This window comes from Mastigoproctus giganteus, chromosome 5 (assembly GCF_048544385.1).
Source record: "Mastigoproctus giganteus isolate SK-2022 chromosome 5, ASM4854438v1, whole genome shotgun sequence".
Lineage (NCBI taxonomy): Eukaryota > Metazoa > Arthropoda > Arachnida > Uropygi > Thelyphonidae > Mastigoproctus > Mastigoproctus giganteus.
Genome location: NC_143579.1, coordinates 206,487,080 through 206,505,244, shown reverse-complemented (window position 1 = coordinate 206,505,244; position 18,165 = coordinate 206,487,080). Strand labels below are relative to the sequence as shown.

The 18,165-nt window shown below is 37.9% G+C and overlaps 1 protein-coding gene across 1 annotated transcript in view; it reads right to left on the bottom strand.

Annotated features, from left to right (window-relative positions):
* Positions 1 to 18,165, bottom strand: part of LOC150086032 (DNA excision repair protein ERCC-6-like) — a 306,101-nt gene that overhangs the window by 96,909 nt on the left and 191,027 nt on the right. Inside the window, exon 13 of the mRNA XM_090374774.1 lies at positions 15,221 to 15,410. Coding sequence (XP_090230900.1) covers positions 15,221 to 15,410 — 190 coding nt within the window. The remainder of the gene's footprint in view (positions 1 to 15,220; positions 15,411 to 18,165) is intronic.

Genomic DNA, 18,165 nt, shown 5'->3' with positions numbered 1-18,165 from the left:
GCCATAATTATGAGAGCTTCCTTGGACTCAGGGGAGGCCTCCATTTACTGGAGGTGTGCAAATGTATCACCAATTTACAAAGGAGGGGGGGTTCAAAAGGTGACAAGTAATTATAGACCTGTTAGTTTAACTTGTGTTCTGGGGAAAATAATGGAATCACTGGTTAAAGAAGCATTGCAGGATCATCTAGACAAGACTGCAGTAATAGTTAAGACGCAGCATGGGTTTGTTAAAGGGAGGTCGTGTCTGACTAATTTGATTGGATACTATGATGTGGTTGCAAAGGAACTGAATGCCAAAAATAATTTTTATATCATATACTTGGATTTCAGGAAAGCTTTTGATGCTGTTGCACATGGAAGACTGCTGTACAAATTGGAGAGGTATGGCATTAAGGGTAAGTTACTACAATGGATAAAGGGATGGTTGAGAGGGAGACGACAGAGTGGTAATCAAAGGACAAAGCTCTTCGTGGTCAAATGTTGTTAGTGGAATTTCTCAGGGTTCGGTGTTGGGCCCATTATTGTTTTGTACATTTATCAATGATATTGATAAAGGTATATCAGTTTTAATGTCCAAGTCTGCAGATGATACAAAGGTTGGCAGGGTTGTTAACAACAGTAAAGACAGTATGCTACTCCAACTGGATCTAGAAAATTTGGGCAGATGGGCTGAGAAATGGCAACTGAAGTTTAACATTGACAAATACAAAGTACTGCATATGGGCAGCAATAACTGAAGAGAAATGTACCAACTGTGTGGAACTACACTCAGGGAAGGGGAAAGTGAAAAAGACCTGGGGGATAATTGTACGGTCAAATATGAAGTTTGCTGAGCAGTGCAGATGGGCTGCCAGGGCAGGTTATGGAGTCTTGTCAATGTTATATAGGAATTTTGCTAGCAGAGACAGGGAGGTGATCATCCTGTTATACAAGGCAAAGGTCAGGCCACACCTAGAGTACTGTGTACAGGTCTGGAGGCCTCATTTTAGGAAGGATGTTGAGTTGCTGGAACAAGTACAAAGAAGGGCAACAAAGGGGTGTTCTTACCAAGAAAAGGCTTAATTTCTGCAAATTGCAGTGCACCTGGAGAGTAGACACCTGTGATGTGATCTGATTGAGGTGTATAAGGCCTTGAATGGGTTGAGCAAGTTGAATGCTGATGGGATTCTTCCTGTTGCTCAAGATTAAGAACCTGAGGGGGCTCCGATTCAAATTGAGGAAAGACAGTTGTAGAATTGATGTACGGAAATTTGCCTTTAGCCAGCAGGTAGTTCATTGGTGGAACAGACCTCCATCTTTTGTTGTGGAAGTTGATATCCTAAATAAATTTAAGGCTGAGCTGGACAGGCATTTGGAAAGAATGGAGTGATGAAATGGGATGATGAAATTTTTTTTTTGCTGATGCTGCATAGGCTTACTTTCTTGAATCATATGCCTCTACTAATGGTAATATTGAAAGACCTGCCTAAAGATATATGAACCTTGTAACAGGACAAAGGAATGAAAGTAAGCTTTTACCCTAAATCCATGCATGACAAATAATTGGAAGTATAAATGGAGCTAAATACCTGAAGCTTGATGCAGCTTTTCGCTTATACCATCTTCAAAGGGGAAGCGAACACGTATCGAGGGCCGTATTTATAGCCCCGGCACATTCCACAAATACAAAGTACTGCATATGGGTAGCAATAACCGAAGAGAAACGTACCAACTGTGTTGTTGTTATTTGGTTTTTAGGAGCATTAGCAACTAAGGCCATATTGCTCCCGTGCGGTGGTCATTCCCTGACCTTTCCACATCCTCCGTATTTGGTGGTGACGGGCTCGAACCCCGGTCTAATCAAGAAGCGTGTGCTATGCACTGCTGCTCCTTCTCACCTGGCTACGGAGGCGCCGTACCAACTGTGTGGAACTACACTCAGGGAAGTGGAAAGTGAAAAAGACCTGGGGTTTTTTCAAAGGGATTTTCAAAAGCGCAAGGGGGGGGGTTAAGTATGCAAAAGGAAGAGATGGATAGAAGGAAAATCCCCCCCCCTTCATTTTTCACTAATAGTTTGGGAATTTGAAAATTTAGAGATTTCGAACAGCTTAAAGGTTTTTTGGAGGAAAAGATATGAAAGTTTCCACCCAGAAATCCGGGTGCTTGACTTCCCATCACTGTTAGTAGAGGTCCTGGATGGAAATTTTTTACTGAATAATATAAATTTGATAGTATATAACACAGCTAGATGCTCAACACGTTCTATGTTGATATCAATATTCGTAGAAGAATAAGAGAAATTTACCTCAATATGATATGTAGAACACTTCCATATGATACTCTCCAGAAATTAAAACGAATAAAAGATTAATGCAAATTTGAGTTACTCTTTTATTTGTTTTAATTTCTGGAGAGTTATCATACGGAAGTGCGCTACGTATCATGTTGAGGTAAATTTCTCTTATTCTTCTACAAATATTTACTGAATAATAAACGTATGTGCCACAAAAAAAAAGTGATTGCATTTCAACTAAGATTAAACCCAGCTAAAATGCATTACCATGTGATATAAAGCAGGTGGACAACCATGTAGTGATGCTGTACATGCACAATTCATCGCAAGACTTAAGTGGCTTTAAACATGGCATAGTCTATATCAGATATGTCAGTACAAGTATCTCAGAAACTGCAACCCACTTGGCTTGCAAATCAATAGGGGGTTTCAGGTTCCAGAGTCATATAAAGAGGATAAGAGAAAAGGTAATGAACTTTGTTGGGATGATATCATGGATAACCAGAAAAAAATGGGGGGATAAAAGTAAAAACTGTTAAACTTATTTTACAACTGTGTGTTTCTGCCTACTGCAGAAACTGTTCTGCAGCACATGCTTATGAAACTAGCATTGTGCTGCAGAACAGTTTCAATGGATGCACGTCAGGTAATAACAGGAAAAGTGCCATTAGGCTTATATTTGGCATATAGGGTAATGTGTTACCATATCAGAAGAGAGAAAAGGTGTGAAATGTATGGTATTCAACTGAACTTGGCTGTTGATCAAAGACAGGAAAAGAAAAGGATTTGGAATGAGCTAGTAAACATGTGGCAAGTATGTTGGATGAACAGCTATAATTCTTTTAATTGGGACATAGTAATGTAATCGTTTTTCTGATATATGGTTAATGTTTTATTATGCTGTGTAACCAAATTGGTAAATACAAAGGGTACTAGGAAAGTTTTGCAATATGACGCAACAATGAATCACAGAAGCTGTTTGTTGCTGCATGTTGAGACATGTTCATACGTGCATAGTAGCCGCCGCGCCAAGTCGATGGGCTCAGTTATTCATTAGTAGTGAGAGTGTAAAGTGCTTGCGATGGCATCGTGGTCACGAAATGAGATAAGGACAGTTTTGCGGTATAATTTCGTGCGTGGTTTAACCATAGACCAGTGCTTAGAAGAAATGACTCTTGCACTAGATGATGATTGTCCACATCGTACAACGATATTCAGGTGGTATAGAGAATTCCAAAGGGGAAATTTCACTCTGGAGGATTCTGAGAGGCCGGGAAGGCCACGAATGTCAGTTACGGAGGAAAATGTTACTGCTGTGAGGAAAATGCTTGACGAAAACAGGCGAGTGACCTACCAACAGATAGAGGATACTTTGGGCCTAAATGCCCCAGCAATTTGTTCGATTCTGCAAGATCATTTGCACGTGAAGAAACTTTGTTCTCTCTGGGTGCCGCATCAACTGACTGAAGAGCAGATGACACGACGTGTGACTTGGTGCCGGGAGATGTTAAAAAAGTTTGATAAGGAACAATCTCGGTATGTGAACAACATCGTGACAGGTGAAGAGACTTGGCTGTACTATTACGATCTGCCGACCAAGGCTCAAAACAAAGTTTGGGTCTTTGATGATGACGACACACCCGTAATTGTCAGAAAATCCCGATCTGTAAAGAAGAAAATGATAGCTGTATTTTTCAAATCGAGTGGAATTGTGGAATGTGTCGTTTTGGACACGCAGAAGACAGTCACAGCTAAGTGGTATACTGAACAATGCCTGCCTAAAGTCATTGGATCTATGAAGAACCTGCGGCCAAAGTCAAGAATGGACACCTGGTACCTCCATCACGATAATGCTCCACTCACCGCGCCAAAGCCTGCACCGAATATTTGACCACGACAGGACTGAAACTTCTCGAGCACCCTACACAGTCCAGACCTTGCTCCCTGCGACTTTGCACTGTTCCCGCATGTGAAAATGAAGCTAAAAGGGAGGCGGTTTTCCAGTGATGAGGACCTTCTACGGGCTTGGGACAACGAGTGTGCTTTACTCCCTAGTGAAATTTGGCAGAACTGGTTTAAAGATTGGTTTCGGAGGATGGAGAGGTGTATTGAATGTAGAGGAAATTACTTTGAAAAAATTAAATAAACAAAGCTGTATTGCAAAACTTTCCTAGTACCCTTTGTAGGACCGGGTCTATTTCAAGATAGATATTAGTATCTGATATAATGGCATATATAATTTTGTAATGTAATCTAGTTTAACAAGTATTACTACAGTGTTCCCCTTATCATAATGTCCTTGTTTTTTTGAAGGTTATATAAAGTTGTACTTTCATGCTTGCTCAATTTAGGCAGCTGCAGACTGTTATTTACTACCTGGTTTACCTGTTGAACAATTAAGTCCTTTTTGTGTAATGTTCCTAAGTCTGAATCCAAAATCTACCACAAGCTGTTTCTTGGGTAGATTACAGCGAGGTAAATTATAATTCAATCCTTTTAATAAAAGTAAAATCTGGCCCTCTGAAAAGTGTACGAGGACAGATTTGTCACGTGGGAACATTGCACGTTTGGAGAGGGATTACCGGAAAACTCATATCAGCTTGGTTGAAAGTATGTGATAATGTACTGAAGTTGTGTAGTCTCGTTAGTTAGTTAGTTATTTTGGTTTTTAGAAGCATTAGCAACTAAGGCCATATTGCTTCGGGATATGAGATGGTCATTCCCTGACCTTTCCGCATCCTCCGTATTTGGTGGTGACGAGCTCAAACCCCGGTCTAATCAAGAAGCATGTGCTACGAACTGTTGCTCCTTCCCACCTGGCTACGGAGGCACCTGTAATCTCGTTCTACGTATGGCCAGGGGTTGTAGAATGATGTATGCATTTGGTTGGAAGCATATGATAATGAATTCAATTTATGGCGAAGGTAAAGAAAATCAACATGAGAGTGAAGAGAAATGTCAGATAACTTACACGGAAAATTAGTTTCCCGATACGGCACTCTAGCACTGCTCGCTCGGTAAACAGACGGTAGATGTTATCAGTCTGGAGCAAAGTCGAGAATGATATACTGATTGATAGGTAGGCTTGGAAAATGATGTGCTGATTGGTGCGCAAACACAACACAACACACGATAGCATCAGTTCAGTATCACTCAGAAGCACTAATGGTAACTTGCCCTAATGAATGTTTTCCATAATAGTGAAAAAAAGCCAGGTTACCTCCACTTGAATCCCATGGGAGCTTGAACCCCTCTCGAAATTGAGGGGGTAACCTAACCTTTTTTCTTTAGAATCATGGGTGGACTAGCGCATACATTGTTTATTAACAAAATATTAATTTTTTTTTACTGTATTTTTATTTTTAAAGATACTCGTGCAGATATGCACGTATCATAACATCAATCAACACCTCAATAGCTATTCACTATATATATATATATATATATATAAAAAGAATCTTTCTTTCCCTATTATTTCCTAACCTAACGTTTAAGGTTAGGTCACAAAATATAAGGAAACCTTTTCTATTATTTCCTAACCTACCATTTAAGATCAGGTTACGAAGTATAACAAAAAATAAAGAAACCTTTTCCTTTTTTCTTAACCAAACCTATTATTTTCCTTACAAATTTCTTCCATCTTTAAAAGATTCATCGCTACTATTACCTGTTTGCCATTAATCACAAAACTATTATGCACCGTTCTTTACTCATAAATATACATTATAAGGCCAACTAATGACTACATAGTAGCTTGTCTGTTTGTCGCACCCACCACCAATTATTTCATCGTTTGCCACGCTCACCTGTCATGATTTTGTAATAACTGAGAGCAAAGTCGAGGAGAAATTGTTGAAGTTAAACGTAAGAAAGGCACCTGGGGTGGATGAGATCTATCCAGTTATATTTAAGGAGGGGGCAAAGGAAGTAAGCAAACCCTTAGCCATAATTATGAGAGCATCCTTGGACACAGGGGAGGTCCTCAGTGACTGGAGATGTGCAAATGTATCCCCAATTCACAAAGGGGGATCGAAGGGTGACACAAGTAATTACAGACCAGTCTAACTTCTGTTCTGAATAAAATAATGGAGTCACTGGTTAAAGATGTATTGCAGGATCAGCTTGACCAGACTGCAGCAATAATTCAGACACATCATGGGTTTGTTAAGGGAACGTCTTGTCTGACAAATTTCATTGGATATTATGTGGTTACAAAGGAACTGGATGAAAAAAAATAATTTTGATATCATATACTTGGATTTCAGGAAAGCATTTGACACTGTTGTGCATGGAGGACTATTGTACAAATTGGAGCAGAATGGTATTAAGGGTTAGTTGCTACAATGGATAAAAGGATGGTTGAGTGGGAGAAGACAGAGGGTGGTAATTAATGGGTGCTGCTCTTCGTGGACTAATGTTATTAGTGGAGTCCCACAGGATTCGGTGTTGGGTCCTCTGTTGTTTTGTATATTTATCAATGATATTGATGAAGGTATATCAGGCTTAGTGTCGAAGTTTGCAGATGATACAAAGGTTGGCAGGGTTGTTAATGACAGTAATGGCAGTGTACTACTGCAACAGGATCTAGAAAATTTGGGCAGATGGGTTGAGAAGTGGCAACTGAAGTTTAACATTGACAAATGCAAAGTACTGCATATGGGTAGAAGTAACCCCAGAGAAACGTACCAAATGCGTTGTACCACACTTGAGGTTGTTTTTTTGGTTTTTAGGAGCATTAGCAACTAAGGCCATATTACTCCGGGGATACGCGGTGCTCATTCCTAGACCTTTCCGCATCCTCTGTATTTGGTGGTCACGGGCTCGAACCCCAGTCTAATCAAGAAGCATGTGCTACGCACTACTGCTCCTGCCCACCTGGCTATGGAGGCGCCACACATAAGATGGTAGAAAATGAAAAAGACCTGGGAGTAATTGTGCAGTCAGATATGAAGTTTTCTGAGCAATGCACACAGGCAGCCAGGGCAGGTCATGGAGTTTTGTCAATTTGAAATTTGTCAATATAGGAAATTTGCTAGCAGGGGAAATGAGGTGATTGTCCCTCTGTATAAGGCAATGGTCAGGCCATGGCTTGAGTACTGCATACAGGTATGGAGGCCTCATTTTAGGAAGGATGTAGATTTGCTTGAGAGTGTACAGAGAAGGGCAACAAGATTGGTGAGGGGAACGAAGGGATCCTCTTACCAAGAGAGGCTTAAGTTCTGCAAATTGCAGTGGCTGGAGACTAGGCACCTGCAAGTGATCTGATTGAGGTGTATAAGGCCTTGAATGGGTTGAGTATGCTGAATTCTGATGGAATTCTTCCACTTGTTCAGATTACGAACCTAAGGGGGCATAAATTCAAATTGAGGAAAGACAGATGTAGAATAGATGTGCGGAAATTTGCTTTAGTCAGCGGGTGGTTAATTGCTGGACAAACTTCCATCTGTCATCGTGGAAGTTGATAAGTTAAATAAATTTAAGGAGGAACTGGACAAACATTTAGAGGGAATTGTTTTGTAATTTTTTTTTTTTTTTTTTTTTGGCTGATGCTGCATAAGCTCATACACTTGCTTTCTTGCATCACATGCTGCTGCTGCTGCTGCTGCTGCTGCTGCTCTACTACTACTACTACTACTTAATAAACTAGATTACATTACCAAATTAAATGTCATTATATCAGATTCTCGAAATAGACCCAGCCCTAGTTACCAATTTGGTTAACCACCACAATTCTCATTTTTAACTACTTACTTATACAACATTATCAAACCCTTTAGACAGGCTACTAAATTTGGCATAGAAAACTACAATACATTATTCAATCACCTGAAGGATCATAAACTTGACAATAACGATAAATTATTCTTGCTGGATATCACTTCCCTACATACGAAAGTAAACACAGAGTACAATTTAGATGTTTGGAATATGTTAAGTAATAATTCTATACCAATTAATTATAACAACCTTCCTATCAAAGAGATTTTCCACTTGATTAAATGTCTAATTGAAGCGCCAACTATATTACCTTCTGTGATAAAGTTTACAAACAAATATTTGGTTTGCCTCTGGCCTTTAATCTCAGTGGCTTAATATTTGACATTTATAACTAAATTCAAAAACAAAGATCAACCACTTAAAATTGCAATGTGGAATATCAGAAGTTTGTATCAAGCAGGGAAATTTGAAAATGTTGCAAAAGAACTTGATGATTTGAACATCGATATCCTGGGATTAGGGGAGGTGCGATGGGCAGGACAAGGCGAAACGAGTACAGTGAAAGGCCACAAACTCATATACTCTGGTGGAATTGAACACCACAGAGGAGTGGGAATTCTTATCAGGAATGAAAACATCAGATTCATAAATGGATACGGGGCTTTTTCAGACAGGATAGTATTAGCCCAATTTAATACTCTTCCAATACCGCTTAGCATCATACAGGTTTATGCACCATCATCATACACTGATGCACTGGTTGACTTCTGCCAACAGCATGAAATAGTTATTATGAACACCTGGTTCAAGCTACCACCACGAATATTATACACATGGAAGGCCCCCAATGATGCCAATCAAAGATTAATCGAAATCAAATACATCATTGCCAGAACTTCTGTTCCGGTGAAAATAATGGAGTCACTTGTTAAAGGTGCATTGCAGGATCATCTAGACAAGACTGCAGTAATAATTCAGTATGGGTTTGTTTTAAAGGGAAAGTCTTGTCTGACAAATTTGATTGGATACTATGATGTGGTTACAAAGGAACTAGATGCAAGAAATAATTTTGATATCATATACAGTGGATTCCGGTTATTTGGGCCTGGTTAATCGGGGCAGCCGTTTATTTGGGGCAAATCTTAAAAAATGGAAACAATCGAGAAAATAGCCAGGGTTTACTTTGCTTAATTGGGACAGCATGCCGTTTAATCGGGGCAGGAGACCGCAGCACTGGATATTATTTTACGATTGTCTCCGACAGTACCACGTGGTTCGGTCAAAATTCTGGAGGTCACAATCATAAAACAATAAAAATAAATTAGCAGTCACCTTTTTGTTGGGCTTTTCTGTTAGTGAAATCTATCATAAATAGACAGTCAACTCGATCTTACTGAATTTGCGATAATACCGACAGCTGGAATTCTGTGGGTTATTATGGTGAAATGTGTTTACACTTCCAAGAAATCTTCAATCATATAAAAAAATTTATTTTCAGAACCTTCTCTTCGTTCCTATTTTTAAAGCTTTGTAACTTGTTACTCCGTTCTCACTTGCGCGTATCGTGTTACTTGCAATTTGTGTGTGCCATTTTCTTTGTTACTGATTGCTTATCTTTATACTGCTTTAAATTTTAACCCCCACCCACAAATGTCAGTAAACAGAAATGTCAACTAGTTCGTATGTACATATTACAGTACGTATTAATTATTCCGATTATCATGTATATTCTTCCGATTTTCATGTATCAATTTTTTAATTGGTAAGGTAATAAAAGGTAAATTTGTGCTTAATATATCTTTGCTTTTATAGCCTGTGGATAATATTCCTCCTATTTTCGCTAATTAGAATCGCTGTTTAATAGAATTAAAATTCAATTCACAAACGTGATCACAATGACCGGTGCTTACTGCACATCGTATAGTGAACGGTACTTTACTATGTTGAGTTCGTCGTAACATAATTTGATTGTACAGTGAACCAATTGTAAAAAAAAAGGGGGGGGGGTTACATTGTATTTTTAAGTATTTACGTGAAACTTCAGATAATTGGGGCAGCTTGGGACTGCTTAATCGGATCAAAATGCACTAGACCCGATGTGTCCCAAATAACCAGAATGGACTATACTTGGATTTCAGGAAAGCTTTTGTCACTGTTGTGCATGGAGGACTACTGGACAAATTGGAGCAGTATGTTATTAAGGGTAAGTTGCTACAATGGATAAGGTTGAGTGGGAGAAGACAGAGTGATTAATGGAGTCCTCCAGGGTTTGGTGTTAGGCCCACTGTTGTTTTGTATATTTATCAATGATATTGATGAAGGTATATCAGGCTTAATGTTGAAGTTTACAGATGATACAAAGGTTGGCAGGGTTGTTAATGACAGTAATGGCAGTGTGCTACAGGATCTAGAAAATTTGGGCAGATGGGCTGAGAAATAGCAACTGAAGTTTAACATTGAAAAATGCAAAGTACTGCATATGGATAGAAGTAACCCCAGAGAAACGTACCAACTGTGTGGTACGAAGTGGTAGAAAACGAAAAAGATCTGGGAGTAATTGTGCAGTCAGATATGAAGTTTTCTGAGCAATGCAGACAGGCTGCCACAGCAAGCCACGGGGAATTGTCAATGTTATACAGGAATTTTGCTATTCGGGAAAAGGAGGTGATTATCCCTTTGTATAAGGCAATAGTCAGGCCATGCCTTGAGTTTTGCGTACAGGTCTGGAGGCCTCATTTTAGGAAGGATGTATAGTTGCCTGAGTGTGTACAGAGAAGGGCAACAAGATTTTTGAGGGAAACAAAGGGATCCACTTACCAAGAAAGCCTCAAGTTCTGCAAATTGCAGCAGCTGGAGACTAGGCACCTGTGTGGAGATCTGATTGAGGTGTATAAGGCTTTGAATGAGTTGAGTACACTGAATTCTGATGGGATTCTTTTGCTTGCTCAGATTACAGACCTGAGGTGGCATAAATTAAAATCGAGGAAAGACAGTTGTAGAACAGATTTGTGGAAATTTGCCTTTAGCCAGGGGCTAAAGGCAATGTACAATTTGTCCTGTTGCGGTGGTTATTTCCTGGAACAAACTTCCATCTGTCATTGTGGAAGTTGATAGGTTAAATAAATTCAAAGAGGAAATGGACAAACGTTTAGAGGGAATGGTGTATGAAATTGGGTTTTTTATTATTTTTTTTTGGCTGATGCTACATAAGCTCATACACTTGCTTTCTTGCATCACAAAGCCTCCATTACTACTACTAAAACCAATGATTCCGAAACATAATTAAAAGCATCGAAACCTATCCTGCAGCTGATATCTGCTCAGACCACTGCCCACTAATAGGGAAGGTGGTTATAAAATTAAAGAAAATCAAGAGTAAGGAACTACAGAAAGGTTGGAATAAAGAAAAACATAGCCAGCCTGTATGTGGGAGACATTTCACAAGTACAAACTAAGAGAGAATGGAGGATAGTAAATTCAATCTGGTAGATAGAGATCCAGGATCTGAGTGGACCTTGTTCAAGAAGATAATGATAGATGCTGGAAATACAATTTTTGAATGGGCCCAAAGGAAAGCCAAAACAGCAATGGATGACAAGCGAAATACTAGATCTAATGGAGTGCTGGAAAAACTTTAAGAACAAAGATGCAGATAAATATAAGATGTATGACAGTTTGATTAAAATGGAAATAGGGAAAACAAAACAGACATGGATGGAGGAGAGATGTAAAAGGATTGAATACAGTTGGACCTCTCTTTAATGAACTTCCGTATAGCGAATTTTTCTGTATAGTGAACTTTTTTTGATTTCCTCTTGGTCATTACACTGAAAATAGTTTCCGTATAACAAACTCATTTCGAGAGACCAAGAACGCATTGTTCGCACTTCTGGCCTTTAGGCACTAAAGCTGATGCTGTAGAAAGCACAAATTAAGAGCTAAAATGATTAAGAATTAAGAGCTAAAATATTCTACAATTTAGTGGTGCTGGTAAAACCCCACAGGAGGAAACTGGCCAACTATGGTGTGGGACAGAAAAAGATGGAAGGTTCTGGGAGAGGCCTTTGCCCAGCATTGGGTCAGCAATGCCTAAAGAGAAGTAAAACTTATATAACCTATACACTACTGTACCAAGAAGTCACATTGGTCAACTGCTATCTACTTGTCCACAACCATTGGCAAAAATTAAGGCATATTCTTGACAAGGACATTGGCATTGGTCAACCTGTTTTATACTGTAAGCACCCTATTAGAGAATTAGGAGTGATTTTCCTTTATCCCAGAAATTCATCAGTTGTTTTGAAGAAATGAGTCATCCACACTTTCACTAAATTTCACCTGTTTTTATAGTAGGTATGAGTGGTCTCTAAATCAGTTTTGTTTTAGCTGCTGTGCTGTTGTTGTTGTTATTTGGTTTTTAGGAGCATTAGCAACTAAGGTCATATTGCTCTGGGGATATGCGGTGGTCATTTCTTGACCTTCCGCATCCTCCATATTTGGTGGTCACGGGCTCAAACCCCGGTCTAATCAAGAAGCGTGTGCTACGCACTGCTGCTCCTGCCCACCTGGCTACAGAGGCACCTAGCTGCTGTGCAAGTAACCTTACAGTGTCGAAGAGGAAATCCTTGAGTGTGGTGTGAAAAAGTAGAAGTGTTTAATAGTGTAGATTGGGAGCATTAAGAAAAGAAGAAAGAAATTGATTTAAAATCGGATATTCCTGCCAGTAGTGTGTTAACCATTCTGAAAAACTGTTTCGATTTTCAAACTGTTTAAAGAAACGGGATCCAGTCGGAGGCGTGTGAAATTATGCCTTTGTGAAGATATAGATGAAGCAATTTTTAAGTGAATGCAGTTGATTCGAGACCAAAACATGCCGATATCAGGGCCATTAATAAAAGAAAAAGCTATGGAGTACGCATCTTTTCTGGGGCATAAAACATTCCAAGCCAGTTCTGGTTGGCTGAACAAATTTAAAAAGCTCCATGGCTTACTTGAAAAATTTATTCCTGATGAAAGTGGAGTTGCAATCGATGAAGACTATACCCATTGGAAAGAAACAGCTTTGAAAAAAAATTGTGGAGGACTACGAGTCCAAAGACATATTCAACGTCGATGAAACAGGTCTTTTTTTTTTTTTTTTTTTTTTTTTTAATGTTTGCTGAACAAGATACTGGCTTTTAAAGGTGATAAACATTAAGGTGCTAAAAATAGTAAGGAGAGAATGACAGTCTTGGTTCGTGCAAATATAGCTGGTAATGAAAAACTGAAGCTTTTGGTAATAGGCAAAAGTAAATAACCCCGATGTTACAAAGGAGTAAAATCATTAGAGTTGGACTACAACTACAAACAAAACTTGGATAACAAGTGAAATTTCTGAGCAGTGGATTTTAAATTTTGATAGAAAGATGATGAAAGAAAACAGAAAAATCACATTGATTGCGAACAACTATCCTGCCCACTTTCACTCGGTAATTTCGAAACTTACAAGTGTGAAGCTTGTTTTCTTCCCTCCGAATACCTGGTCTAAACTGCTGCCAAGGATTTGAAAATGCACTACCGAAGGTGCATACTGAAAAAAAGTTGTACTTAGAAACCAACCAACCTATAGATTTGTGGATGTGCATATCAGTGTTGGCAAAAGTGTGGAGTCTAGATGTGACGGAAACGATTAAGAATTGTTTTGCAAAAGCAAGTTTTGCTAAAACACTAATAAACGATGAGAAGGATGAACTAGATGACATTGAGCAATCTTGGGAGGGGTTCCAAGCGAGGTCTGATCAGTGCAGAAACGGTTCTTGACGAATTTGTAGGAGTTGATAATGATGTCATAATAGCTGAAATCCGAGTAACTCCAACATTTTGGAGAGTATTCAAACTAGTGAAAATATCGACAATGAGTTGGATGAAAACGAGGACTTTCCAAACATATGTTGGCAGCATTTGAAACTTTGTGTCGAGGCCTTCTGTGCCAGAAAATATATTTGAGTGGTTAAACAAATCCAAACATTTTTATGAACAGTGTACAGTAGAATCCAGTGTACAACAAAAAAGAACCAAAAATTTTACAACATAATTCTTAAGTGTACTAATATATTGTGCGCATCATGTAACTAGTCATTTCTTAATATGTATATATTAATATATTAATTGTTTTAAAATGTTAGAAAATTTATTCATTCCCATTTATTTCTGATTTCTTTCCCATCTTTTACTATATTTCTGAATGTTGAATTACAGTATTTTTCATTGTTAAAATGTCATATTTCTTTATAATGAAATTTCTGTTTAACAAATTTTTTCAAGGGCATGATCAATTTTGTTGTATAGAGGTCCGAATGTATCTGCAAAATGAGCATAATGAACACCTAGTCCACAAAGTAGTGAAGGAACTGTGCAACCTCAGGAAAGACGGTGCAAGAGGCCACATTCTGGATAAAAAGAACAGGGAAATTGTGGAAAAGCAACAGAAAAAGGATAGATGGCAAGAATATCTGAGAGAACTGTACTGCAAGGATGACAGATTAGGAAATGATAACACCCAAACAGAAGGCAAACATTGACTTTCTGATAGAACTGGAGCAAGCGATAAAGTCAATGAACAATAACAAAGCAACTGGCTTTGACAACATCCCAGCCAAAATGCTCAAATACCTCGGAACAAGAGGAAAACAACAGCTCCTCAATATTTGAAATAATATCCTCAATGGAGAGAAACTACCCCTTGACTTTCTGAGATCCATCTTTATTCCCATACCAAAAAAGGCAAGAGCAGCAAAATGTGTAGACCACTGCACAATAAGCCTTATAAGACACTCCATGAAAGTCCTCTTGAAGATGATTCTATACAGAATTGAAGGCAAGATTCAAGAACAAATTAGAAAAGACCAGATGGGTTTTAAAAAGGGGGCTGGCACAAGGGAAGTAAATATTTGCTCTGAATATACTGGTAGAAAGAGCAGTTGGACACCAGCAGAAGCAGTTTGTCTGCTTCATTGACTTTAACAAAGCATTTAATTGCTTGAAACATGTTATCCTCTTCCAGCTCTTGAACAATTTAAACATCAATCCCAAGGAACTAAAGATGCTATGGTTACTACATTACCCATTATACTAAACCAATTATAGATCTAATATAAGATTCTAAGGAAGGAATTACTGTTAATGGTTCTTATTATTTGGCTGTTAAAAACATTAAAATGCAAATAGAGCTGGCTCAAAGCATTTTTACCTGTGAGGATCCTTTCCTCCTCCAGTAGTTTGCCTAGTGATGGAATCTTTAAAAATCTGTCGTCGATATATCTTCTCCTCAACAGTACCACAAGTGATAAGTCTATAGATTATTACAGATTTATTTTGTCCAATGCGATAAACTCTATCAACTGCTTGAGCATCAGTTGCTGGGTTCCAACTAGGATCATCTGAAAGAAAAGAGAAAAGATATTTTTTGCGATTATTCCAGCATTATTTAACCCTGTTCCACTCGCCTCCCCCATAACCCTAATTTTTAATCTCACTTGAAAATTGCCCCCCCACCGAGAGAAACTAATAATTTCCATAATTTCTACTCAATTTACAAAATTGAAACTCTCAATATACATAAACAGAAGTATATTCTTTGATTTCCTACCTTTAGCGCTCAGCAAAAACTATTAATTCACTCTAAAACAGCAAAAATGTACGATCACATTTCAATTTATTAAATTTTGATGTCGGCAAAACAAGATCCAAGCTTTGAAAATAAAACGCGTTACAGCATTAGTTCAAAAATTCGCGCGTCAGCTCGGCGCCTCTGGCTAAAACGAATCAACGCACGCAGAGAGATAATTGACTGGTCAAGCTTACGTCATTAGCGTTACCAAGGTGATCCAAGGAGAAAATAAAACTGTAAACAATTTTCGTGGAAAACAAACAGTTGAGCATCATTACTTGCGAACATTAATTTGCATGGCTCTCTCACAACAGTTGCTTTACTGCTTTTCGTAATTGCTGTACGAAAGAATTGCAACGAATTGGTTTTGAAGAACAAAAATGCCTTCTTTCTTTTCTTCAGTATGTATTGTATCTATTAACAAAAAATCAAGGAAATTCATCTATTGGAAGCTACACTGGAAACGGAAGGAAAAAAGAAACTGTCGTAAAACTGATCACCACAATGCGCATTTCATAAAAAAAGAAGTTCGCTTTATTGTAATTGTTTTTAGAGGACTAAATCAGAACAGCAATTTCATGGATGTATATTTGATCTTCTTACGAAATTTCAAAAAAAATTTTCTATTCATAGCTGCGTTATAAACTTTTAAACTGATGTCGAAGGAACTTCGCATGCATCTTACCTGGTCTGCAAACAAAAAAAAATACGCTACGAATAACGCATTGTTTTCACAATCCGTTACTCGTCTCGTAGTAACGGGTTAGGAAATTGTAAGTAATTGTTATTGAATACTTCGATATTTCCTTGATATGTATTTGATACCATCAAAAAATTTCGAGGGAAAAATTGAATTTTCATTATCACACACACGCCGGGAAAAATTCACCATAAAGTGTCATGTGTTTGGATGCCTGAATTTCATTCTGAGTTGCAAATGTAATTTCACTTCTCTTGCGCTGACAGAGTAGCTGTTTGCCAAAAGAAGGAAAACAGGGTTCATTTTCCTGAAATTTCCAGTTCCTTTCATTCACTTTTGGAAAAAAAACCCTTAGGGTAGATTGTCAAAGGTCCACAGCTGTAACTACTTTGAAGTGGTTACAGTCCCTAACTTGGCAATGTTATTATGAATGAAATCCTGATCTTGTGTAATTATTATTTCTAAGTAAACAATATATTATATTATTATGATATCCAAGCAATTTATCAATAAATAATCTTTCACGAATAAGGTTTGTATGCAGTGTATTCTTGTCCTGTGCAATTGAATTTCGATATTGCAAGTGAAAGTCTTGTTCTGCAGGTTTGGTTGTTTCCTGTTTCGCCTTACTGAGTTTGAACTGAAAAAAGCAAGGCTTTCCAAGATCTGATTGTGTTCACTTTTTTATTGTAGTACTCAATTTGTCTCTTGTTTATGAAATTATAACAGCTGTAATTTTTTGATATTTTATGCAAATAAGAAAAAAAAAAAAAAAAAGTAAATTTCGGTTGTCATATTTTTAACCCAGTAAAGCCAAAGGAAGTTCAAATAATTATTTTTATTTGTATCATGATATTTTCATAGTTTGAATTTAAAAAAAATATATTATGAATTCTCAAGAACATAATAATTTTGGCAACTTTTCTAATTAGTTTCATCACAGATGCTGAAGTCGCAATGAATGTTTCATCAAAGATGCCGAAGTTCCTTCCTTCCTTCCAGTCAGGAACTTATCAGTAGCTGTCCTTTTATTGTTCTGAAAGTAATTCGTTTTGTTGGGGGAAACCGTTTTTGCTCCTAATTGAAGTAGCACTTTCGAATTTTGCCCAAGTCGATTTTCTGCATATATTGAAAATTAGAAGGGCAGTAAAAGAGTTGATAATTGGTGCCATTGGTGGGCAGCATTCTGATGAACAAATTTCTGTTTATACTCCGGGATGACCACTTGGTCATGAGATCCCGAAATAGAGAGAGAGAATACAAGAAACCGCACCGCATTTAGCAGTCACGGATTTGATTGTGTGAAATTGCTCGCCATAAACCATAGCAAAACAAAAGAAGTGATGGGGAGAAAATCTATTTTTCAGCGGGGTTTTTCTTTTTATTACAGCTCTGAACAGCAGATGACCGTGGATTTATTCAGCTACTGTACTAAAACAGAATTTCTCCCTTTGCGATGACATCACAAAGCGTAACAAGCAAATATTTTCTAACAATACTTTTTGAGCATCCGTTAGCCGCAATCTGTTGGTTTTGTGTTGTTTGAAATCTTGCATTTTTGTGAAGAATACATATTTCAAGAAATAACCCGTTATTCGTAGCATATGAGTTTTTTTTCTTTCCTTCGATGCACCAGTTTTCGAAGTTCATAACGCAGCTATAAATAGAAATATTTTCTCGAAATTTCGTTAGAAGATCAAACCCAGGAAATTGCTGTTCCGATATTGTTTACTGAAATCAATTACAATAAAGCAAACTTTTTTTTTTATCTAATGCTTATCAGTTTTACCCTAGTTTGTCCCGTTTCCAACATGAATTTCTGTTC